Consider the following 25,757-nt stretch of genomic DNA (forward strand, 5'->3'; position numbering starts at 1 on the left):
GTGTTGTTCTTGTGAAACCAAATATAAAGGAGACGAAAAGTCTTTTCCATCAGCACAGACACTGCAAAATGAGTGCGCATATACCCTAGAACAATTTGGTTAAAAACTAAGACACTAGAAATGTTCCTGGATGATTCTATTATTTCCAGAGTGTGGGGATATGGAAAGAAAATGAATGTCGTAGACCTGTTTTGAATATAACACGTGCACAAAAGGTGTTTAGAAACAGTTTTTAATGACATGATGTTCTGGATTGGTTTCCGCAGCACTTTCAGTAGCAGCAAGGCAAAAGTCTGTCATATACAGTATCTTCAGGCCTGTACAGTTAGAAAGCAGTCTTTCGCCCCACACGCTGGGGGGGAGGGGGGGGGTGATCATGTGTTTGCAGCCATTAAAACACTAGAATACAGCCCCCAAAACGTGAGTGTTTGGAGTATGGGACACACCACCTGAGATATATTTACTGCACAAGAGGGGATTTATTTTGGGATAACCGCTATCTTTAGCTCAGCATTTGCACAGGGTAAAAGGAAAACTTGTCAGATTTTTGCACATAAGACAGCCGCGAGGGAGCTGTTAGTAGGTGTAGCTAGGCTGGAAGAGGGACTGGGAGGAGGCGGAATCCGAAGCTCCAGACGGAACATACTGTCCAAGAGAGGCCAGGCCATTGATCTGCAAGACAAACAGAAACATCATCCACAGGTATAACAGTACAGGAGACAGCGATACAGATGTGTCCTGATTCACCTAGAGAGATTTTGCACCATATGGAGCAAGAGAATGGACGCTTAGCCACGAGCAACAATTTCCCCCACTTTCATTCATTTTTTTTCTGCCATGTTACAGTTGGGGAGGAATTTGGGAGGCTCCCCTCTTAACTGCTGCTCCCGGAGAACTGGGCATGACCCCAACATGATGAAAGGGGGGGGGGGGGGGCTCATGGGGATGACGCGCAAACAGGGATATTTGCTGTGATTTACGGATAACGGGGGTCATTCCGAGTTGTTCGCTCGCTGTTTTTAGCAGAATTGCTAATAGGCTAAAAGCCGGCAGTTCTGCGCATGCGTATGCACCGCAGGGTGCACGCCCTAAGCAATTTTACACAAAACTATACTATTTTACTCACGGGCGAACGAAGCTTTTCAGTCGCTCTGTTGATCGGAGAATGATTGACAGGAAGTGGGTGTTTCTGGGTGGTAACTGAGCGTTTTCCGGGAGTATGCTAAAAAACGCAGGCGTGCCAGCAGAAAATGCAGGAGTAGCTGGAGAAATGGGGGACTGGCTGGCCAGACGCTGGGCGTGTTTGTGACGTCAAACCAGGAACTAAACGGACTTAGGTGATCGCAAGATAGGAGTAGGTCTGGAGCTACTCAGAAACTGCGAGGAAATACTTAATAGCCATAGGCGTGCGCACGGGGGGTGCCTGGTGCGCACAGGCACCCCCTAATGTCCGGCACCCCTTCGTATGTCACGTCTGCGATCCGATCATCGCTGTCTGTGTGCTGCTGTTGTAGCAGTGCTACTACAGCAGCACACTGATAGCGATGATTGGATCACCTCCTGCATCGCTGCCCAGGCTATTACAGTCATCCCCTCCTGCTGCGCCACCGGTCAGACTCACAGCTGAGCTCATGGACTGTCAGCCAATCAGGAGTGGCTGCAGCAGGAAGAGCTCCTGGTTGACTGATGGTCCGCGAGCTCCTGTTGGCTCGCGGTCCGGCACAACATTTAAAATGCAGTCAGTGCAGTCACTATCTCAAATTATCCAGCCACGCACTCCCGCTTTGCTCCAGTTCACAGGCTCATGTCTATGCATGGATGCAGTAGCCTGAGTGTCTGCCGATACTGAAATCCCCGGGTGCCGATACCCACTCCCGGAGAGTCAGTGAGTGTGAGCTACTCCCCCTCCAGCTTATCATATAGGAAGCGCTGGCCGCTGGACACTACTTTCAAGCCACTTCACTGTAAGGAAGTGAGCCTGTCGGACGATTGCCATAATGTGTATGCAGTCTGTGAAGAGAGCAGGCTGTGGGGGTATTAGCAGAGTACAGAATAAACGATATCTCCAGGGACTGAGGCCAGCGCTGCAATGTTGGGAAACTTGCTGTTTTATGTTAGGAGGCTGTGCTATGCAGTAAGTACTGTACATGTACCATTGTTCCACTGTCAGGTGTATACCTTATCCTCTATCCATGAACACGTCAGTTAGGGAGAAGTTCTGGCTGTGATGAGTTGTCTGGGCTCCTTTCACTACAGCTATCACTGTGTGTGCCAGGCTGATGTGCATGGCACTTGGCACTTGTTACCATACTGGTTTGGTTGTCTATATAATGTACATGTGTTATCATATAAAAAAATCCACATATTGCAGAAATGAAATGGATAGTAGTTGGGCTATCACTTGATTGTAGTGTGGTACAGTAGTTGCCTGGCCCCAGTTTCATAACATATCCTCAGCAGCAGACACTCGTATATAGACCACATCTGCTGTATCTGCCTATTTCATCTTATACTCAGGAGTAGAATGTATGTACTGCATGTCACTGCTGTAGAATATACTTTTGCTATTGAAGAGAACTGTACAATATGTATATGGAATAAATAGTGGAAAACTGCTCTAATCAAGCTGGTAACAATCCCCAGGTGCTGCGGGAGGGGGTTACTCTAGACAAGAAATACAAAAGGGATTTTTCCCACGCACTCTGCTGGCTGTTAGTAAGAAGAACTATATACTATGTAATAATAGGAAATTTAGAGCTCTTCGTTACATATGTTTTGCAAAAGATATGATAAGCCTCCAGGCCACTTCACGGCTGCTCTATTACTGGAGGTCCCTAACTAAGCATAGGTCCAGGGCTTGGACCCCACAAAGTCGGCTCAGGCCCGACCACCCCAGGGCAGCACACCATTGAAATACTAAAGTGTTAATATGTGTTAAGATGTATATGGGCAGACTAGGTGGGCCAAGTGGTTCTTATCTGCCATCAATTTCTTTATTTCTATGTTTCTATCTACTTTCTACATAAGCACACTGGTTTATGTAGGAACAGGAATTAACCACCGCTGTTTGGTCCAATCATAGCTGCTGCTGTGCAGTTAGCTGGCAGCAGGAGATATAAAATCAGATGAGGGGAGAAGAGAGACCGTAATGGAGGACGGCGCAGGGAATTAGCGGTGGCAGAAGATGGATGACTAAAGAGAAAAGTAGAAATGACTAAGGGTGGGGGAAAGAACAGTTATGGGGTGAGGGGAGTCAAGCAAATAAACTGGAAAAGGTACAGTAGAGAACAGAAAAGGGAATGAAGGAATGAAAAAAAAAGCACATGCAAGAAAAGATACACCCAAGCAGAAAAAGGAGAGCTTAGTGGAAAATGCTGTGTGGCTGAGTAAGGGGGACAACTCCGTAGTAGAGAAAAGCCCTTCCATTGGTGATAGATCACAGCATGAGCAGACCTACAGTTTTTTTATATTTATGTGTATCAGTGAAAGGCTGCAGCAGTCACAGGTCCTGTAATCCGTATGCAGGTTATATACTTGTCCACCTCATCTTGCTAATATATGGTGCTAGGCATGCCCAGTAGGCGGTGCTAGGCACGCCACTCCAGTTGTGCACCCCCTAATAAAATGTGCTGCGCACGCCTATGTTAATAGCAGAATTGCTAATCTTTCGTTAGCAATTCTGCTAAGCTAAGATAAACTCCCAGAGGGCGGCGGTTTTGTGTTTGCATTTCTGCTAAAAGTAGCTAGCGAGCGAACAACTCGGAATGACCACCACTGGTGTGGACACATCTGTATTTCTGGATGTCTACACATGAAAATTATGAGATTAGAATTATGAGGAGTCTTAAACTATGGATGGAACTAGGTTGATCAACTAAGGATGGAACTAGGTTGATCACTCTCAGGTTCTTAAAACGGGTTGGATATGTGTGACCGGCGGTCACAATACAGACAGCGGGATCACGGCAGTGACATGCCCAGCGGCGGGGAAGGGGGGGGGGGGGCGAGCGCAACGAACAGTCCCTGTTGGGCGGCATGCCGACCGTCAGGATAGTGAGGGGGCGGGATGTAGGTGCCGGTATTGTGACCGCCCGCATGACTACACCCCCTTAAAACAAACTTAATATCGCTTCCAAACATAAACTCACCAGCCATCAATAAACAACCCCATATGAAGATATGATACATAAATCTATAGAACGTTTGCCCCCTTTGCTGGTGTCTATGGCGGACACAGGCTGAGCGCGGTCATTATTGCCCATATAGTGGTCGTCTTTTCACAGGGTTCGGCAATATGTTCTGTGAGAGGAGCATGGTGTTGCATACTCACCAGAGCTATAGAAAAAAGTTCCCAATTCCTTCCTCTACTGTGTAATGACAGTAGAGCAAAGATCATATGGTGCGATAGGACAGTATATACTGGTAAATTTTTATATATATATATATATATATATATATACATACTAGGTGCTTCATCGCGCACTACGGGCGCTCTTCACACCGTCGCAAGGGGCTATGCCCCTTTAACCCTTGCATGCCTATATGGGGTTCAATATTTGTATTATATGGAGTATTACCTGCATTCCTTTGTTAGTGGTTAAATATTGCACAATGAAAGGGCGTGCGATGGTGAAAGAGGCGCAGCCCCTTGCGACGGCGTGAACAGCACCTGCAGGGCACGATGTACAGAATGAGCGGGTGCGGGGGGGACTGGGGATGGCGGAGGGTGTCTGTAGATGCTGCAGGTGGAGGGGGTGCAGATGCGGGGGGGCCCGGATGGGGAAGGGTTGGGAGGTGCTGCGGGTGGGGGAGAGACAGAAGAGTGGGGGCTGTAGATGGGGCAGGGGTCCGGAGGCACTGCAGGTGAGGGAGGGGCAGGGGTGCCACGGGGGAGGGGCAGGTGCAGGGATGTTGCGGATGGGTGAAGGGTTCTGGAGGTGCTGTGGGATGGGAAGGGGCGGGGGTGCCAGGGGTGTGGTAGGGGGTCCGGAGGCACCGCGGTGGGTGAGAGGCAGGTGCGGGTGGTGCAGTGGACGGGGAAGGGGGTCCGGATGCGCTGCAGGTGGTGGAGGGGCAGGTGCGGAGGTGCCGTGGGTGGGTGAGGGGGGGACCGCAAATGGAGGAGGGTGTCTGCAGATGCTGTGGGTGGAGGGGGGCAGGTGTGGGGGGAGACATATATGGGGGGTGGATGGTGGAGGGGTTCTGGAGGTGCTGTGGGTGGTGGAGGGGTGAGGGAGTGGGAGCCGGTGGTGGTGTAGGGGGTCTGGAGGCACAGCGTGTGGGGGAGGGGTGGAGTGTCGCATGTGGTGGAGGGGAAGGTGCGGAGGTGTGGTGCATTGGGGAGGGGTCTGGAGGCGCTGCGGGTACTGTACCTGCCAAAAAGGTAGTTGGAGGGTATGCAGTAACAGGGCCAGGACAGGGGTGACAGGGTCAGAACAGGGGTGACGGGGCCAGGACAGAAATGACAGGGACAGGATAGGGGTGACAGGGCCAGGGTAGGGGCGGCAGGACCAGGATAGGGGTGACAGGGCCAGGATAAGGGTGACAGGGCCAGATTAGGGGTGACAGGGCCAGGATAAGGGTGAAAGGGCCAGGATAAGGGTGACAGGGCAAGGCCAGGGGTGACAGGGACATGACAGAACACAGGGCACGGGAGAGATTGGTATTAGGGACAGAACAGTAGTGACAGACAGATGTGTATTACCGGAGTCACTGCTGCTGGCTGCTGCTGTTCCACTCCAACCTGTTGGGATCTGCTGCTGGTGGAGACTTGGCATGGCTGACTCTCTCAGGCTGGAATCCTGCTTCCTCTGCCTGCCCGCATCCCTCCCCCCACTCCTCAGTCACACACCGCGGACCTGGCGCGGCTGCCGGGCACTGTGGTAAGGGGAGACTGGGAGTGACTGGTTAGCCCCCAGGAGACGCTGCGGCTGGAGGGAGGAGGTGGTCATAGCATGCACGCGGCGCGGACCTCGCGGCTGCCGGGCACTGTGATAAGGGGAGACTGGGAGTGACTGGTTAGCCCCCAGGAGACGCTGCGGCTGGAGGGAGGAGGGGGTCGGAGCCTGCAAGCAGCGCGGACTTCTGCAGCGCTGCCCGCCGGCTAAAGTGTGTGAAGGAGCTGGGCGCACCTCACTGCGGACGGCAGCGCTGCAGCTAGCGGTGGGGTTGCCGGGGCTGCAGATAACAGAGGCAGTACGGAACCTGCACAGCGGCAGGTGCCCCACAAAACTGCAGCTAAGAAGCGTGGAGTGTGCCAGAAAGTGACGCTCCTCCGCGTCAGAGAGACCCTGCTGAGTATGCTGATGTGGGGGGTCAAGCACACAGTAAGCCGGTGCCCGTCTGTCTGTACGGCATACCCCCTCACACACCCCCATACCTCCCAACTGTCCCGATTTTCGCGGGACAGTCCCATTTTTTTGGGTCTGTCCCACTGTCCCACCCGCGGGGCGCAGTGTCCCGCGGTGGGGGTGGGGCAGTTGGGAAGCTCCTGTGCTCGCTGTTCTGCTTAGCATGCAGCGTCTATTTAGTGGAGACAGAGGGAGAGGGGGCATCAGGGGGTACGGATTAAGGGTGGGCCCAGGGGGTACGTACCCCAGGCCTCACAGTTTTATGGGGGCCCCCAGCTGGAGTAGCTCTGTCCCAGCTTTGAAGCTCCCCCGTCCTGCCAGCAACAGCATTGTGCTACAGTCAGCACACGCTGCTGCGTGTTGGCAGGTCTGTGGTGTAGCAGGGAGGCAGCAGCCTCCCTGCTGTCTTCTGCCTGTGCAGGTGCATAGGGGGGAGCAACCACCCCCTCTGGATTTACCCCTAGCTGAGGGGCCAAAATCCCATTAAAAAAAAAATATTCCGGTATTTGCATAAGGGGCGTGACCATGAGGGGGCGCAATTAGGCCACGCCCCCAAATCCACAGCTGGCACAGCAATAAGATAGGGTTCCTGTCTCAAGTGCCCTGGGCCCCCCGGACTCATAATCCGCCGCTGGGAGCATGCCAGCAGCTCACAGAGCGCTGGTCATGCCCCCTCACTGATGAAAACAGGGGCGTGGCTCGCGATCGTGGGTCCACCCGCGAAGCCACGCCCCCTTTCCCATTGGCCATGCCCCCTTTTTGCTGTGCGTGTGTCTCTCCTGCCTGAAGAAAGCTGGGAGGTATGCACCCCTGCCTGTGACATGCCCATACCATCTGCTCCTGCTCCAAGACTCCTATAGATTTGCCCAGATCTGTGACTCATTTGACTAACTCCGCCCAGTGTTTTGACTCCGCCCAGCGTTAGCAAATGAAGCACAAAGTCACAGATCTGGGCTAATATATAGGATACACACACACACACACACACACACACACACACACACACACACACACACACACACACACACACACACACACACACACACACACACAGTAAAGTTTGTGTCAATAGCCAGGGAGGAGGCCAAAACAACCTGACAATAAGGGATTCATATCCACCGACTGAATTGTTTTGCAGAATATTCCCTCAGTCATTTCATGATAATCTTTCAGCAATATCAAACTATACAGGTCCTGCACATAAATCGCTTCAGGTTTTATAAATGGTGGAAATTAGTCACGCTCCCTGCAGTGAAGCTAGGGGAACTGGGCCGATACTGACCTTCGCCCTCTTGAGGAAAGCCACCTGTGCTGCTTTCTCATTCTCTACTTTTCCAAGCCAGGCAGAGAGAGCTGAAGCCTGCAGAGCACGGCCATATGAAAAGGACACCCGCCAGGGGCGAAGTAGACTGCAGCGGTTCATGGCGTTCAGGTTGAGAGATGCCTCTTCTTCACTCTGGCCTCCAGACAGGAAGCAGATGCCTGCAAGAACACATCGGACAAACAATACAGTCACTGACATTCCCAAGACATAGGCCTAGATTTATCAAGCCTTGGAGAGTGATAACTAGAACAGTGATAAACTACCAACCAATCGGCTCCTAACTGCCATGTTACAGGTTGTGTTCGACAAATGACAGTTAAGAGCTGATTGGCTGGTACTTTATAACCGTGCTATTTATCACTCTCCAAGGCTTGTTAAATCTGGACCTTAATGTGAGGAGATGGAGTTTGATTATGGGAAATGAAAGGAGACTGAGGGGGAAAAAAAATAATATGTGGTAGATTTATCAAACCTTTGAGAGAGATAAAGTACCAATCAGCTCCTAAGTGTCATTTTTCAAATACAGCCTGTAACATGACAGCAGCTGATTGGTTGGTACTTTATCTCCAAGCCTTGATTCATCTCCCGAGAGAGAAATAAGATGGGTTATTAAAAGCAGAGTCGCACCAAGTTAGAAAACCCATATATGTTAGTATTGTTGCGTAATATAAAACAAATGGGCACCATGGATCACCTTGTGGTACAAACCAGGCGCAGGACTCTGGGAAATGCCATTTTAGAGCAAAAGAAAGAAATTAGAAAGTACGAAGAAAGTATATTGCATGAAGGCAGCAGGTCAGTGTTTTTCATAATCAGTGAGAGGTATGGGCATCGTTACCAGGCACCGCTGCCGGGACTGTTCGTCTTAGAGCAGTGACAGTTGCCATTCCGACCTGCTCTGGGGTGAATTTCTGGGGACAGGACTGTCCCCCTGTCACCATATTCGGTTTTAAGAGTGTTCCCTCAAGATATACATGGTGTTGGATGAGAGCAGCATACACTGCCGACAGTACCTGTGTCGAGAGATGTACATGTATACATTTATTACATCGGCCTCGGTTACTATACATCCATAGCCTTATTATAACATTATTACAATACATCATGTGATCATGCCCATGGCAACCAATCAGCATTGAAGAAACATATATAAATTTGCATACTATACAATTGTACGGAGCAGCTGATTGGTTACCATGGGCAACTTCTCCACAGGCTCACTTCTCCCCTCTTTTCAATGCTTCATGAATAGCCCCCTAGGGGGGTAAATGTGCTAAAGCTTCTTAAACAGAGAATTGGTGATGTTGCCCATAGCAACCAATAAGATGCTGTCGATCATTTTCTAAAAGGCAATAGAGATTTGTTATGGGCAACATCACCAATTCTCTGTTTTAGAAACTTTACCCCTTGCTGTCATTATGATTTGGTTTTCCCTAATATATGTACATACAGTGCCTTGCTAAAGTATTCACCCCCCTTGGCTTTTTACTTATTTTGTTACATTACAATCTGTAAATTAATTTAATTTTATTTAATTTTTTTTTATCTGAATTTTATGTGATGGATCTGCACAAAATAGTCTAAGTTAGTAAAGTGAAATGAGAAAAATTGATACAAAAATAATTTTTATAAATAAAAATCTGAAAATTGGCATATGCATATGTATTCACCCTCTTTGCTATGAAGCCCCTCAAAAGTTCTGGTGCAACCAATTACCTTCAGAAGTCACATAATTAGTGAAATGAAGTCCACCTGTGTGCAGTCTAAGTGTCACATGATCTGTCAGTATAAACACACCTTTTCTGAAAGGCCCCAGAGGCTGCAACACCACTAAGCAAGAGGCATCACACCATGAAGACCAAGGAGCTCTCCAAACAAGTCAGGGACAAAGTTGTTGAGAAGTACAAGTCAGGGTTGGGTTATAAAAAAATATGCAAATCTTTGATGATCCCCCTGAGCACCATCAAATCCATCATCTTCAAATGGAAAGAACATGGTACCACAACAAACCTGCCAAGATTGGGCCGGCCACCAAAATTCACAGACCGGGCAAGGAGGGCATTAACCAGAGAGGCAGCACAGAGACCAAGGGTAACCCTGAAGGAGCTGCAGAGGTCCACAGCAGAGACTGGTGTATCTGCGCATGTGACCACAATAAGCGTACACTCCATAGAGCAGAGCTTTATGGAAGAGTGGCCAGAGAAAAGCTATTACTTAGTGTTAAAAATAAGAAGGCACGTTTTGAGTTTGACAAAAGGCATGTGGATGACTCCCCAAATGTATGGAGGAAGGTGCTCTGGTCAGATGAGACTAAAATTAAACTTTTTGGCCCCCAAGGAAAACGCTATGTATGGCGCAAACCCAATTGAACTTGTGTAGTAAACATTTTATTTGGGATGGTAAAGGATTCATCTGGCCATTCATATTGCAGTTGTGTCTGCCAATCCAGTTCACACCACTTTGCTCCAAAATCACTGTACTCCACCCACCAAAGGTGCTTTAAACTGTACAGGCCAGGCAGGACTTTAGGCTAAGGCCACACACAGCAGCCAAGCGGGTCCTGCTGATCGGGACCCACTTGGTCGGGAGGGGGGATTTGTGTGCACACGGATCCCGTTCTGCGGGATGGCGCAAAACAGGATCCGGTCAGTGACACACGGGATTTCAATAGAACACAGCCGCACTGTGTGAACACATACATTGAAATCCTGCTGTCCTGTCATCCAACTGCAGTTGGATCTGATGGTGGCGGGACTGCCGCCCATGTGTGGGCGTTGGCCAAGTGGGTCTCGCTGAACGGGACCCGCTTGGCCGCTATGTGTGGCCCTACCCTTATGTTTTGATACCTTTGCCCATATTTACCAGGCATTGGAGAGTAATAAATAGCATGGTGATTAAGTACCAGCCAATCAGCTCCTGTCATTTTTCAAACACAGCTTATAACATGACAGTTAAGAGCTGATTGGCTGGTACTATATAACTGTGCTATTTATCACTCTCCAAGGCTTGATAAATGGGGGCCCTTGGGGTCTATTTACTAAGCGTTGGATGGAGATAAAGTAGCAGCCAATCAGCTCATAACTCATGTCACAGGCTGTGTTTGAAAAATGACAACTAGGAGCTGATTGGCTGGTACTCTGTCTCCATCCACTTTATCTTCATCCAAGGCTTAGTAAATAGACCCCTTTTTCTCTCTCAACTTTCGCTCTTCAAGGTTTGATACATTTCCCCCTGAAACTAAAATTTTACTTTAAAAGGGAACTCTATTTGGTACCGAGTTTTAGTACAAGTTTGGGGTGTATTTACTAAGCCTTGACCAGAGAAAAAGTGACGGAGATAAAGTACCAGCCAATCAGCACCTGTCATTTTTCAAACACAGCCTGTAACATGCCAGTTAGGAGCTGATTGGCTGGGACTTTATCTCCGTCCAAGGCTCAGTAAATAGACCCCAAAGTATCAGCAAATCAGCTTCTTTCTGCCACCGCACAGGCTGGGTTTGAAAAATTGCAGTCAGAAGCTGATTGGTTGGTACTTTACCTCTCTCAAATTGTATCTCTCTCCAAACTTCAGGACAAGAGTTGGAACAAGAATACATTTGCCAAATCACTTATTACCGACCACATATTAGATACAGTAGATGCTACAACTGTGTAAATGATGCGCACGTGAAACACACAGCAGAGGGCAGTGTAATGCAGCACGTCTTTCACATGTGGTCAGTGGTATGGACGATGCGACAAACCTAAACAGGAGTCCAGGTCTAAACTCCACATGGCCACATTCCCAGACCGATCTAATAACCACTGGCCTAAGAATGTCAAAATCAAATGTTAATATTTAACAAGGACTTCAGCACTGTGGCTCTCCCAGCAAGGCTGGCAGACAAAGTAATCACCAGGTTACATGACATTCACTTAACCCTGTGCAGATCTCCTATTATGGGAGCTACAGTTTAGCCATGGACGGACTCAAGTTTGGTAAGAGATCCGCAGGGAAAGCGCTGGCTTACACCATGCTAGAATGTAACCAGGACATTGCGTGCTCACCTTTTCTGTCTCATACTGGCATCGCTGGAGATCATGTGACCCATCAGAGAGAATTTCAGGTTCAACAATTGGCACAAGACCATTCTGGAAGAAAGATGTAAGAATCAGGAAATGACACGCCTCCTATTACTTGTCTCTGCAGCCTGGGTGAGACAGGAGCAGAGTATTTGTATAATGATCTGGCAGGCGGCCCAGTGCACAGTCATGCACACATTTCTATACACTGGGAAAAGTCGCCTCAACCTCCCCCCACACTGATGTGCAAATAGTACTACGTGCACCATATCTGAGCGGACTCTAAATGTAGGAGACTTATCAGGCAAGGCCCTAAGTCTCTTTTACCCACATGAAAACTTCATAAATGCTCACACAGTGTAATTTGCACGAGTGGTGACAAGAACGGTCATATTATTGCCATTTTGGGAAGACGCGATTATTTGGCATACAGCTGTAAATTACCTCATATGTTGACAGATTATGAAGTGGCCGCATCTGTGATTTTTCACACTGTACAAGCAGGGCTGTAACTAGGCTCTTGTGGCTTTCAGGCTACATGGAACACCCTGCAGCCAGTAGCACTACTGCAGAGCTGCCTGGTGCATTCAAGGGACTCTCCGGTATGGCACCCTGCAGCCTGTGTAGCTGCCCGGAGCGTCCTTAGGACACTCCGGCCACAGTTCTTTTTCCCAAAGCCAACAGTAATTATGACATCATGACATCACAGGTTATGGGGACGAGGCTGGCGCACTGTCACCCTGTTACATTGCTGTGTACATGCGTCTGAGAACTTACACAAATCTGACGGCTATTCAGAGTGTCATGTCACTGAGCCATATCTCCTTTTTCCAGCTAAAACAGTGTAACAGGCCATTCCAACATTGGATAAGTGTGCCGTGGGCGCTTAGACAGAGATCCACCTGGTTTCAGACAGGTTTGGGGAAGTGCAGCTGCATAGATGCTGCCAACTCCAAATACAGGCAATGCACGCTTTGCCTGCGGGTGTGGTATGCTTGACCGGCGGTCAGCATACCGACGCCGGGAACCCGGCAGCGGAAACCAGGCGTGGGGAGCAAGTGCAGCAAGCCCCTTGCGGGCTCGCTGCGCTTGCCACGGGTTCTGTTCTCACTCTATGGGTGTCGTGGACACACATGAGTGGGAATAGTCCCTGTTGGTCGGCATGCCGACTGTCAGGATTGTGAGGCTTCAGGATGTAGGGGTCACATAAATACATCCCTTGCCTGCATCTCTGAAATAGGCCCTATGAGGTCTATGTACTAAGCCTTGACCGGAAAAAAAGTGGATGGAGATAAAGTACCAACCAGTCAGCTCCTGTTATTTTTCAAACACAGCCAGTAACATGGCAGCTAGGAGCTGACTGTCTGCTACTTTATCTCCGCCCACTTTATCTCTCTCCAAGGCTCAGTGCATACACCCCTCTGTCTTAAACTGTCCTAATGGGTGCATTTATAAAGACGTCATGACACGAGTGTTTGATTAAAGTGTGCTTTGTAATACACTATGGGGGTCATTCCAAGTTGTTCGCTCGCATGCTGCTTTTAGCAGCTTTGCACACGCTAAGCCGCCGCCTACTGGGAGTGAATCTTAGCATAGTAAAATTGCGAACGAAAGATTAGAAGAATTGCGAATAGACACTTCTTAGCAGTTTCTGAGTAGCTCCAGACTTACTCGGCATCTGCAATCAGTTCAGTGCTTGTCGTTCCTGGTTTGACGTCACAAACACACCCAGCGTTCGCCCAGACACTCCCCCGTTTCTTCAGACACTCCCGCGTTTTTCCCAGAAACGGCAGCGTTTTTTCACACACCCATAAAACGGCCTGTTTCCGCCCAGAAACACCCACTTCCTGTCAATCACATTACGATCACCAGAACGAAGAAAAAACCTTGTAATGCCGTGAGTAAAATACCTAACTGCATAGCAAATTTACTTGGCGCAGTCGCACTGCGGACATTGCGCATGCGCATTAGCGACTAATCGCTCCGTTGCGAAAAAAAAATAACGAGCGATCAACTCGGAATGGCCACCTATATGGGGCTTGTTGGCAGGACTTACACAGCAGAGACCGGCTGCGATCTTGGGAGTTAACATACATGTGCTAGTGAATGGAATAGGATTTACAGTCATCAAATCTCCCCATTATTATCACTCCTATCTCTCCCTTTAGAATGTAAGCTCTCCCGAGATAATATGTAACCTTGTTACTACGACTACCCTGTTTTTATCAATGCAGAACTCTGACACATTATCAATACATTATAATAATGGTAATGATAATATTAATGATATTTAATACAGAATAAAATAGAGGCCCAGAAATGTTACTATGCCAAGTGTCTGATATTGGTCTGACAAGTAATCGATATTCCCTGTAATTATTAATGAGGGTATTAACAGCGTGTAAGCAAAGATTGCTCACTCAGCTCCACCCCCCCAGGTGCAAACGGTCTGCCAAGCGTGCAAGATGAGTGATCTGCAGCCAGTGCCAAGTGCAATAAAGATTTCAGCAGAAAAGCAAATGTAATAAAAAAATAAGTGGTCAATGCTCAGAACATATCCCTGTTGGAAAGGATTTATAAATTGAGCCGGTACCTGTTGGCATATACTGGCATACCGTGCCAAAACATTGGCATTCTCGTAGATGGCAAGACTTGAGGGGGCATGATCTGAGATCTTCAGCACACAGCGCCACTTGGCAAAGTCAACACCGTCCTTTTTGTACTGGGCGCATCGCTCTCCAAGTCCATCCAGGCCTAAAAGTGCGACAAGGATTTTGCAGGAATACTGGGCAGTAGCACGTTATAGGGGCCTATGTACTAAGCCTTTCAGAGCGATAAAGTGGAGAGGTATAAATTGCCAACCAATCAGCCCCTAACTGTCATTTTTCAAACAACCTGTAACATGGCAATTAGGAGCGGATTGGCTGGTACTTTATCGGTCTCCAAGGTTTGGTACATATGCTCCATAGTTTTTTTGTGAATGGCCGATGAGTTACTGACCTTGTGTGGTTGTCTCTTCATCCGTCCCAGCCAGAGGAGCTGTCCCTTTATCTACCTGTGAAAGGAAGGGCAGATGGTAAACTGGCAAGGAGAAAGCCCAACTTCAGTCATTCTGAAGAAGCAAGCAAAGACTGGAAGACAGACCTTGATTCCTACAACAATTCCCTGGTCCTTCAGGAGTTTGGAGAATGGGACGCCACTGTTGGATTTCTGGTACAGAGTCTCATGGAAAAGAATGACTCCTCCGATGCTATCATTCAGCTTTTTGTCAGCCGTGAAGAGAAGATTACGGAACAGGCGCCTGTTTTCCTCTGTATTATCCACATTGATACGCTTCAGGCGGCTTCCCATAGTTCCTGGCAAGAATTGTTCAGCATTAGTCTTCAGCAGGGGAGGTATGCAAAGAAAGTCACTAATAGGATGGCATAGAGACTGGGCAAGGTCACAAGTGTTGGTTCCAACCAGAGACAGATGTTGCCAAGAACATCTCAAAATAAATGGCCTCCCTATCGGGAAGCTGAAAACTTTGGAAGTCCAGTAGTCATCAATGGGTTGTTTAAAAAGATTCTATCGCCTACAGCAGTTTCACAAACACAGCCATTACAGTCCAGGTTTTAAGAATATCCATGCTTGAGTTCAGAAGGTTAAATCAAATTCACTGAGGTACAGATGTAGCCAGACTAATTGTTGCCCTGATTCGATGACTAGCTGTGCCTGGCTATGCCTATTCGCACCTGCGACACGTCAATGCAATGCATATGGGTCGCGGGTGCAAATATAAGCACGCCGGCATGGCGCAGCGACATTGAGCGTGGCTACACCTGTACTAATTATGTCACCTATGCTCAAGCACGGATATCCTTAAAACCTGGACTGTAATGGCGGAGTTTGGAAAACTTTGGCCTATGCAGTGTTCATTGGAGCTGTTAACCAAAGTCTTGTGAATCTGTCTTATGCCTCTGAAACAATGGCCATAGAGTACAGAATTGATAAGATCGTTAATATGGCAGTCTACACTTTGTGTAAGTTACAATGGAAACTATTACAATTGTTCACTTTTGGTACAATACTATCAAGCCCCAATGATGAGCAGTTTTTAAAATTTATTTTATTATATATATTTTTTAAGCTATCCAGAGATGCTTACCCACAGACTCGTCTGCTGCCAAAATCCCCCTGCCATCTTTAACAATGCGCTGGGCATTCTCAGACAGTTCCTTCTTCTGCTCAGAGGTGAGTGCCGGGAAGAGGTGAGACATTCTTGATGGCCTAACAACAGAATTTAGCATTAGAGAGACTTCCACGACAGCTTGTTCTGCCTTTAGAATGCATAATGAAAGTTGGATGGGTAATGACGCTATTAATTCTTATTTTTCTGTGTCACAAATTGGGAACTGCAGTACATGCACAATCAGTCTCCTTGCAGTGGTCACATCTAGGTGAGATTAGCTCTTTTCCCGAGATTCTGGACATACTTCTGTTATTAAGGGATCTATTTACTAAGCCTTGGATAGAGACGGAGATAAAGTAGACGAAGATTAAGTACCAGCTAATCAGCTCCTAAAGGTCATGTCACAGACTGGGTTTAAAAAAAGACAGTTAGGAGCTGGTTGGTTGGGTCTTTAACTCCGCCCACTTTATCTCAATCGAAGGCTTAGTAAATAGACCCCTATGTGTTTTGGAGTGAACTGGGCCAGATCAACAATGGGACAGATGGGACTACAGCCCCAGGCATCCACACAGACATTGGCGCATTATTATGAAAGAATGAGGACAACCAGCCCCCCGGCTGGCCACACAGTTGGCCATGACTCATTAAGCACAGAAATTTGATTTCCATTTTTCTCAAAAATATTATCTACAAGTTTAGGAGACCTTGAGGAGTGTACATGTCCACATGGCACTGGCCACACCCACACGGCACTGGCCACACCTCCTCTGGTTCACACAATAGGCCCTTGATCATTTTCATGTGGCCCTTAATATGGTTTTTAATTATCATTCTAGTTGTGTGGAGTATATAGCAGTGAGGTCATAGGCTGGGGAGGCACTGATATATATATATATATATATATATATATCTAATCTCCACCGCTGCTCACTGCCAGGACATGCCACCACTTCCGCCCGTCGCGCCGCGTATGGGTGATTGGACAGCGATTCCAGCACTGGATCCGCTGTCCAATCACAACTGCCTCACTGACATGGGGGTGGTGTCCCTGTCAACGAGGCACTTGTAGATGTGCAGCTTTCAGCTTTTTTTTTAAATTTAATCAGCTTTTACAGCCCAGTACTTGGCCCCGCCCCCGCTCTATCCACCATTCCCATTATCTAAGGGAGGCACTGCTATCAGTGTCTCCCAAACTAATTTAAGGAGTTCAAATTATTATAATAAAATTAAGGAGATACTTATGACACAGAATATGTGTCATAAGTATCTTCTTTGTATTATTTTAATAATTAATCACAGGGGAGGCACTGCACGTCCCTGGTATATAGGATAGACTAACAACTGCTGCAACCAATAATAAAGCAGTCTCACATCAGTGGCCAATCCAGAGGGTGCTTAGAGGCAACCCCTGCTGCACTTTGATTGGTGAATGACCAGCACCATCCACCAGTCATTGTATTAATGCACCCACTGAGAAGATTTCCACTGTGGTTCTGCCAGCGTCTCAAGTGTAGTTGGTGTACCAGATATTATCCATATGAATTGATGAACATCCTTAAAATAAAACTTTACAACCATTTAGCACATACTTTCCTTATAAAGAATATACAAACACATTTCCACATATGACTGAAGTGTTTATATGTTAAGCAAATCTCACATAGGGGAGATGTATCCTTGGAGAGAGATAACGTACCAACCAGGCCCGGCCCGCCCGTTACGCGCACGGGTAAGGCGCCGCAGTGAAGAAGGCGCCGCCGGCAGCCTGGACCACGCGCCACTCCTGCCTGCCGTCCTGCGGCTGCCCCTCAGTCTGGTCTCCGGCAGTGACGGCGGAGTGTATAACTCAAATCAGGTGCCGGTTCGTTAGCCAATCAGAGCTCGCGAACCGGCGCCTGGTTTGAGATATACACGCTGCAGTCACCGCCGGAGACCAGACTGAGGGGCAGAGCGGCAGGCAGGAGAAGCACGCGCTGCGCTCTCCACAAAGAAAACAGGCAGCAAAACAGTGAGCAGCACTGTGGGGGCATATGTCTATGTGGCACTGTGGGGGCATATCTTTATCTGGCACTGTGGGCACATGGCAATGTGGAGGCATATCTGTATCTGGCACAGTGGGGTCATATCTGGCACTGTGGGGGCATATATCTATGTGGCACTGTGGGGGCATATGTGGCACTGTGGGGGCATATCTGTATCTGGCACTGTGGGCACATGGCAATGTGGGGGCATATCTGTATCTGGTACAGTGGGGTCATATGTGGCACTGTGTGGGCATATGTGGCACTGTGGGCATATATAGCACTGTGGGGGTATATCTGTATGTGGCACTGTGGGGGCATATCTGTATGTGGCACTGTGGGGTCATGTGTGGCACTGTGGGCACATGGCAATGTGGGGGCATATCTGTATCTGGCACTGTGGGGGCATATCTGGCACTGTGGGGGCATATCTGGCACTGTGGGGGCATATCTGGCACTGTGGGGGCATATCTGTATGTGGCACTGTGGGGGCATATCTGTATGTGGCACTGTGGGGTCATGTGTGGCCCTGTGGGCACATGGCAATGTGGGGGCATATCTGTATCTGGCAATGTGGGGGCATATCTGGCACTGTGGGGGCATATCTGGCACTGTGGGGGCATATCTGTATGTAGCACTGTGGGGGCATATCTGGCACTGTGGGCACATGGCACTGCGGGGGCATATCTTTATGTGGCACTGTGGGGTCATATGTGGCACTGTGGGGTCATATGTGGCACCATGGGGGCATATCTGTATGTAGCACTGTGGGGTCATATGCGGCACTGTGGGGGCATATCTGTATCTGGCACTGTGGGGTCTTGTGTGGCACTGTGGGCACAATGCAATGTGGGGGCATATCTGTATCTGGCACTGTGGGGTCATATGTGGCACTGTGGGGGCATATCTGGCACTGTGGGTACATGGCACTGTGGGGGCATATCTGTATCTGGCACTGTGGGGGTCATATGTGGCACTGTGAGCACATGGCACTGTGGGGGCATATCTGTATGTGGCACTGTGGGGGCATATCTGGAACTGTGGGCACATGGCACTGTGGGGGCATATCTGTATCTGGCACTGTGGGGGCATATGTGGCACTGTGGGGGCATACCTAGCACTGTGGGCACATGGCACCCACTATCTCCCTGTTACCCCAGCCTCCTCAGTCACCCACTATCTCCATCACCTCTGCCACCCAGTCACGCACTTTCTCCCTGTCACTGACAATCTCCCTGGACCCCTGGGGGTACTATTGTGTTGCCACGCCCCTTCCTTGTGAGACCACACCTCTTTTAAAAATTGATCCCATCAAGGGGTGCTAAATTCTAAATTCGCTTACCAAAAAAATTAAGCTCGGGCCGGCCCTGGTACCAACCAATCAGATCCAAGTTCCATTTTAAAGGCTGTATTTGAATAATGACTGATTGGTTGGTACTTTATACAGTATGTTACCACCATCTCTACACAATTAGCTATATCTTCCCATAAGCCCATCTGCACAAAAAAAACAAAAGCATATAAACATTTGTCTTTACCCTTGTATTATGAGTGGTAGCTTCCATAAGACTTGCTTTTCCCAGATAAAATATAACTTCCAGTGGACAAATTCTGACAGACAATGGTAGAATGACTTTACCAAGCAATGACATTTGATCGAAGCAAGGAATTATATTATGCAAGAGCAGGTGAAAAAGATAATGCTCTCAAAATAATGCCGTTAGTATTCTGTAAAGCATAGGTGGGACCATGGCTGATATAATGCAGCAATCTCATTGTCCTCACAGCAGAAAATACCTGAACTCAAGGATCCAATTTTTAATGTATTTGTTCACCGCTTACAGATGGAACGGCCAATAAATGGTCAAGGAAGCTAGCAAAGACCTCTGAATGAACCCAACTTATCCTGTACAGCTAAACTTCTCTAAAATGATAAGTTGGATCAACAGAAAATTTGCAGATGCTTCCATAGGCAGGGCCCTCGTCCGTCACATAATCAGATTGGCCACCCTGTTGCTGATTTGGATATGTTTGACCTTATTCAGCATCAGTAGCAGACAATCACATGCTGGGGACCGCCCAGCACAGAGCAAGGGCGCTCAGCATACAAAGTGACGCCCAGCACTGCAATCGCATACCAGACAAATTAAGGAAGGCTGCATATTCAGTCGCTCCACCACCATCTTTTGTTTCGCAGCGGCTGCGTGTAACGTCACGCAGCTGCTCTGAAAAGTTCAGTATCACACCCCTGCAGTGCCATGTCGATGTCCACTGCTGTCAATATAGTGCCATCGCATCCTTTCCGGCCTGCGATCGCACTGTGAATGTTCACGCACGCGCGCTGTGGCTGCTGCTTATGCGCCGAGGTCCAAAAATGACTCAATTGCAATTTTCGGACTTCTGCCTCCCATGCTGAATTAGGCCCTATGACCGCTGATGCAGCAATGTTAATATTATAATCCTTCATGTTCTGCAATGTCACTTTTTCATGCGGTTTATGTTTAGATGCTTTGTAAGGCGCTGCAGACCCCTTTTGGCACAATATAAATAAAGAATAATAACTTAGCAAATCAGTATCCTAAATCAGAATACTCAGAAATGATCGTCCTCACAATATCTGCCATATAACAGTACGTGTGTGTGTGTGTGTGTGTGTGTGTGTGAGTGTAAGGAATAACACAATGCAGGTCATAGAGGTCACATCTGAGTTATTTGACCTAAAGGTCTTTACATGGTCACAAGATTCCTCAGTGACTACTGATAGTCTAACAATTGACAGTAACAGATAAACCCCTTCATTTGCAGAATTCCTACATTAATACATTTAAAGGAACGAATATAATTAGTTTAGAAAGATGCTACACAGTCGGGGGTTGGGGTTTATCAATGGGATACAGATCTCCAAAGATTAGTCAACAGTCTGCAAAACCATTAAGAGTGAATCCATGACAAATGTAAACTAAAGGATGATTATATATATATATATATATATATATATATATACACAAATACAATACTCAGAGGGCGCTCAATAACATAATTGTTCAAATGAAATCCGAAACCAGCTTGACCTAAATTACGCAATTTAATTTAATATAAATATAATGTCTAAAATATTGTGCAGTAATACATCAATATAGTAATTTTACAGTGAATTCATAAAACAATATTTCATAAAACCCGGGGTTTTATGAAATATTGTTTTATGAATTCACTGTAAAATTACTATATTGATGTATTACTGCACAATATTTTAGACATTATATTTATATTAAATTAAATTGCGTAATTTAGGTCAAGCTGGTTTCGGATTTCATTTGAACAATTATGTTATTGAGCGCCCTCTGAGTATTGTATTTGTATCACTATTTTTGTCACCGACTAGCAAGGTGATTACTATAGAGGTGCAGCTGATTTGTACAGCGCGAATTAATGGTATATTCTTTTTGTGTGATATATATATATATATATATATATATATATATACACACATACACACACACACACACACACACACACACACACACTATTAGAAACTGAACATAAATTATGTATACAGTCTTTCAGACTGAGTTGGTGATTTGGTCATTAATGGTGTTCTCAATGCTGAAGGCGATCCGCCGCCGAGCTGCCAGACGGCGGACCCGGCGGCGGGGAGGCAGTGACGGGGGGAGTGAAGTTTCTTCACTCCCCCCGTCACCCGGCTCTGTAGCAGTGCAGGCAAATATGGACGAGATCATCCATATTGGCCTGCATGCACAGCCAACGGGGCACCAGCGATGAACGAGCGCGGGGCCGCGCATCGTTCATCGCTGGTGCCTACACACTCAAAGATATGAACGGTATCTCGTTCATTAATGAACGAGATCGTTCATATCTTTGAGTGATATCGGCCAGTGTGTAGGGCCTTCTAAGCCATTTAGCTCACCGCACGTCCCTGAAATACAGGCAGGTCCTTACCCATCATATTATCAGTGGGGCGTCTGATTGGCTCCAAATTTATTCTGCAGCAGGACAATGACCCTACACATACAGCCAATGTCATTAAGAACTACTTCACCGTAAAGAAGAACAAGGAGTCCTGGGAGTGATGATATGCCCCCCACAGAAGCCCTGATCTCAACATCATCATGTCTATCTGGGATTATGAAGAGACAAAAGGATTTAAGCAAGCCTACATCCACAGAAGATCTGTGGTTAGTTCTACAAGAAGTCTGGAACAACCTCCCTGCCAAGTTCCTACAAAACTGTGTGCAAGTGTACCTAGAAGAATTGATGCCGTTTTGAAGGCAAAGGGTGGTCACACCAAATATTGATTTGATTTACATTTCTCTTCTGTACTTTCACTTTGCCTTTTGTTAATTGCTAAAAATAATCTATTAACACTTCAAATTTTGAAAGCAGTGCTATTTTGCAGGATTTTTTTTTCACACCCTCCAAAAACTTTTGCACATTATTGTATGTATGTATGTATGTATGTATGTATGTATGTATGTATGTATATAAAAACACACTAAATACATACATATAATAGTAACAAATAATAATAATACTACACAGCTCTGCAACTGCACAAAGCGTTACAATGTAACATAAACAAGACAGTGTCCAGCAGGATTGCAGATGAACACACACTATTGTGGCTGTACAATTCACCCCATGGCTTCTGCATTCCTGCACATCTGCCAGTAACCAGTTATTTCCCAGGTCACCCACCCCCACTCCCTGATCTCTGCTACAGAACATCACTGCATGGACTACAGGGACTACAGAGTCATTGCTGAGCTTTACTAGCTCAACCCAAGAGCTGTGCAAGAGCTGCAGAACATATCATTTCAACCACATGTATTACATATCATTATAAACACATTTCTAATCCATCACACTAAAATGTACATTATCTATTTGCAGCCAGAGGAACCTAAAAGCACTGAATTTCCTGCCCCTTATATGAAGAGTAAATCCCCATACTACCTATATAGGTGCACTTACTAGTATGCTGGCTGTAGGTGGTGAGAGCAGCAGAGAGGAGAGAGAGGCGTGGGTGGGACAGATCAGGGCCACATCACATTTATATGCCAAGTCAGCTATAGGATCGGGGGGCGGAGCCTGTGCTTTCTGCTCTACTGTAGGCCACCCGCTCGCATACCCCTTCTCATGCCGCCAATCACAGTCAGCCAGGAGGATGCACGCTTGTGGTGAGCCACTGTAATGCTCTGTGTGCACAGAGGTCACTACTGCCAGCGGCCGGGAGATGGGCTGTGCGACTCTATTACGTTGCGCTGTATGCAGACACGGATCCTTGCTCTGCCACTGCCACTTCCAAGCCTGGATCTGGAATTCTTAGTGGACTTCAGCTGCAAGAAGACTTTAATATTCAGTGCATGTATCAAATTGGAAAGTTGCTATTAAAGGGTTACTGTATGGATAGTGTTGTGTGTTAGAGATAAAACTTATCCTTTCATTTAGTAGACAGCGAATAGCAAATATGATTTTATATATAAATATATATATAATTTTTTTTTAAATATTGATGCAATGCCGCCCAGTGCATGTCCAGATGTGAATTTACGCATTCTTGTGCATCAGCTCTCTGTGAATTGTTCCTGCAGATCCTGAAAGGCTTCACCTATATGTAACGTCACGCTGTGTGACATCACATAGGAGTGGAGCTGTGTAGCAGAATTATATATATATATTTTTTTTTTCAGGTGGGGTCCCTGTCTGTTTTGTCAGTCCTGGGCCCCACAATTACTGATGGCAGCCCTGCTTGGCCGCATCTTTATTTCACTGTCTGCGTTATGTTAATTTTACATTAGCATAAAGTGTTAAATCTAGCATCCATGGCAAGGCTGTTTATGGGGTAACTGTATTATAGTGGGACGCATCGTGCCGCTTTCACACTTCCTGCTTTGCCTTATTCCCGAGATGAAGCAGGAAGGGACATCGACTAAATATATTAACCTCTTTATGCCGAAGTGGGAGTGAATTCCTCTCCGGGAAAAACTCCCCTGAGCTGAGCACACAGCGCATCAGGTAAGTGCTGATGCGCTGTGTCTCCCTGCCCAGCTGGCTCCTCTGCGCATGCTCGGGAAGTTGGCACTCACGCAAAAGCCCCTGCGCAGTCTGGAGGCGGCGCCTGCCACAGCCAGGGACAGCACGGTCCCTGCGGTAGACATAGGGCATCGCCACTTGCAGCTGTCAAAATTGACAGCTGCAAGCAGGGCTGCCATCAGAAATTGTGGGGCCCGGGTCTGACAAAATAAACCCCAACACCAAAAAAATAAAAAATAAGATTCACTCCACCCCTATGTGATGTCACACATTGTGACGTTATATACAGGTGGAGCGTTGCAGAACCTGCAGGAATAATTCACGGAGAGTTGATTCACAGGGAAGGCTTGTTTTAAGACCTCTTTCCAGGGCATCAGCCCGCTGTTGTTGCGCAGCCTGGTGCAGATCTCAAGGTATTGGTGGTAGGAGCCAGGGGTGGGCCCCCCTCTCTGTATGGGCCTGGGACTCCAGTCCCCGCAGTCCCCCCCTGATGGCTGCCCTGGCTGCAAGTGTCGGAACGGTCAGCAGCAACATTGACAACACATATCGGCGTGCTATCTTATATCTCATGTACAGCATACCAGCACCTTCATACATGGGGGAGAAGCGGTAGATGAGAGAGCCCGTGTGCAGGCTTGTGCGGCCCCTCATGTCTGTCAGGACAGTAGACACTGGCTTTGTGCAAAGAGTCTAATGTGCATGCGTAGACCTCCGGGAACATTATGTTTGTGCCTTATTTCCGGGGAATTCTCTGTCTGCGCATGCTGAAATCACCAGGAAAATGACCGGTACACCATTTTTTTCTGCAGTCAGCGCATGGCTGCGGTGGATGGGCCTCCCTGGGGCCTGTGTGTACTGCTCACATTACACTCATACTAGATACGTCAGTGATCCACGGCTGCCAGCAAATACAGCCACTTTGCGTCCAAAGCAGATTAAGCCATTGTCACTTTACTTCCAATAGCATGGGTGTGGGAGAGAAGGTGCACTAGTTAATGTGTCAGTACATGTTTGTTAGACTATTGGGCAAAGTCCGTGATTGTTGTGACACAGAGACTCTGCAGAGTGGAGTGTGTGGGGGGGAGAGAGCAGTAGGCAGAATGAAGGACAAAATGAGTCCTGGCAGGAAACACAACATGTTTACAGCAAAGAGCAGATTGTATCAATATATTTTTACTGCTTATGGACAAGATTTTTTTTTTTTTTTTTAGGGCTTTATTTCCGAAGCGGCGACTTCTGCCAGCTGCAGCCTCCCAGTGGGCTGGAGACAATAACCCAAATCAGCACTCACAGTCAGTGTAAGGCCCGACCAGCTATGCCATGACTGTGTGTCATACTTGCCTACCCTCCCGGAAGCTACGGGAGTTTCCTGATATTTGGAGCAGTCCCCCGCAGCCCCAGAAGGGTAGGCGACTCTCCCGAATCCTGCCCGCTTCCCAGTGAAGCGGGCAGGACGGTGTAAAAATCACCTGCATTCGTGGGGCTGTGAGAAAGGGGTGGAGCTAAATAACTGGAATTAGCTGTAGACTCGCAAATCGCGGGTGTTTTCCTGAGTTGGGGACATGCCTTAAGCTCTGCCCCTCACTATAGACCCGCAAATTGAGGGTGTTTCCAAGTGCTGGGGCGGGGACTAATTACGAGACAGTTTGGCCCCACCCCCTGAAGTGACATGTTGCGTCTCCTATCCGGCTTTTCCCGGGGAGAATGAAAGTCTGTAAGTATGCTATGAGTGCATACTTACAAATGCATACTTACAAATGTTCCGCTCCAATTCTC

The 25,757-nt window shown here is 47.5% G+C and overlaps 1 protein-coding gene across 1 annotated transcript; it reads right to left on the reverse strand.

The window, feature by feature from the left end:
• Positions 1–216: 216 nt before the first annotated feature.
• LOC135054952 (fructose-bisphosphate aldolase B-like) lies at positions 217–23,026 on the reverse strand. The gene is made up of 9 exons (XM_063958452.1): positions 22,920–23,026; positions 15,883–16,004; positions 14,880–15,091; positions 14,736–14,790; positions 14,329–14,489; positions 11,721–11,804; positions 8,513–8,687; positions 7,633–7,832; positions 217–672 (listed from the first exon to the last, which is right to left on the reverse strand). The coding sequence occupies exons 2-9, from the start codon at positions 15,992–15,994 to the stop codon at positions 577–579; spliced, it is 1,095 nt and encodes a 364-aa protein (XP_063814522.1). The 5' UTR covers positions 15,995–16,004; positions 22,920–23,026; the 3' UTR covers positions 217–576.
• Positions 23,027–25,757: the final 2,731 nt, after the last annotated feature.

The sequence above is a fragment of the Pseudophryne corroboree genome, chromosome 3 (assembly GCF_028390025.1).
Source record: "Pseudophryne corroboree isolate aPseCor3 chromosome 3, aPseCor3.hap2, whole genome shotgun sequence".
Taxonomy (NCBI): Eukaryota; Metazoa; Chordata; class Amphibia; order Anura; family Myobatrachidae; genus Pseudophryne; species Pseudophryne corroboree.

Bases quoted from the DNA above. Each gene is read 5' to 3' on its own strand.
- LOC135054952 (XM_063958452.1), bottom strand. From the start codon at position 15,994: ATGTCTCACCTCTTCCCGGCACTCACCTCTGAGCAGAAGAAGGAACTG. The intron at 14,791-14,879 runs GTCTGTCTTCCA...TTCCTTTCACAG, and splicing joins GAATTGTTGTAGGAATCAAG to GTAGATAAAGGGACAGCTCC. The intron at 14,490-14,735 runs GTCAGTAACTCA...TCGCACTTTTAG, and splicing joins TGAAGAGACAACCACACAAG to GCCTGGATGGACTTGGAGAG.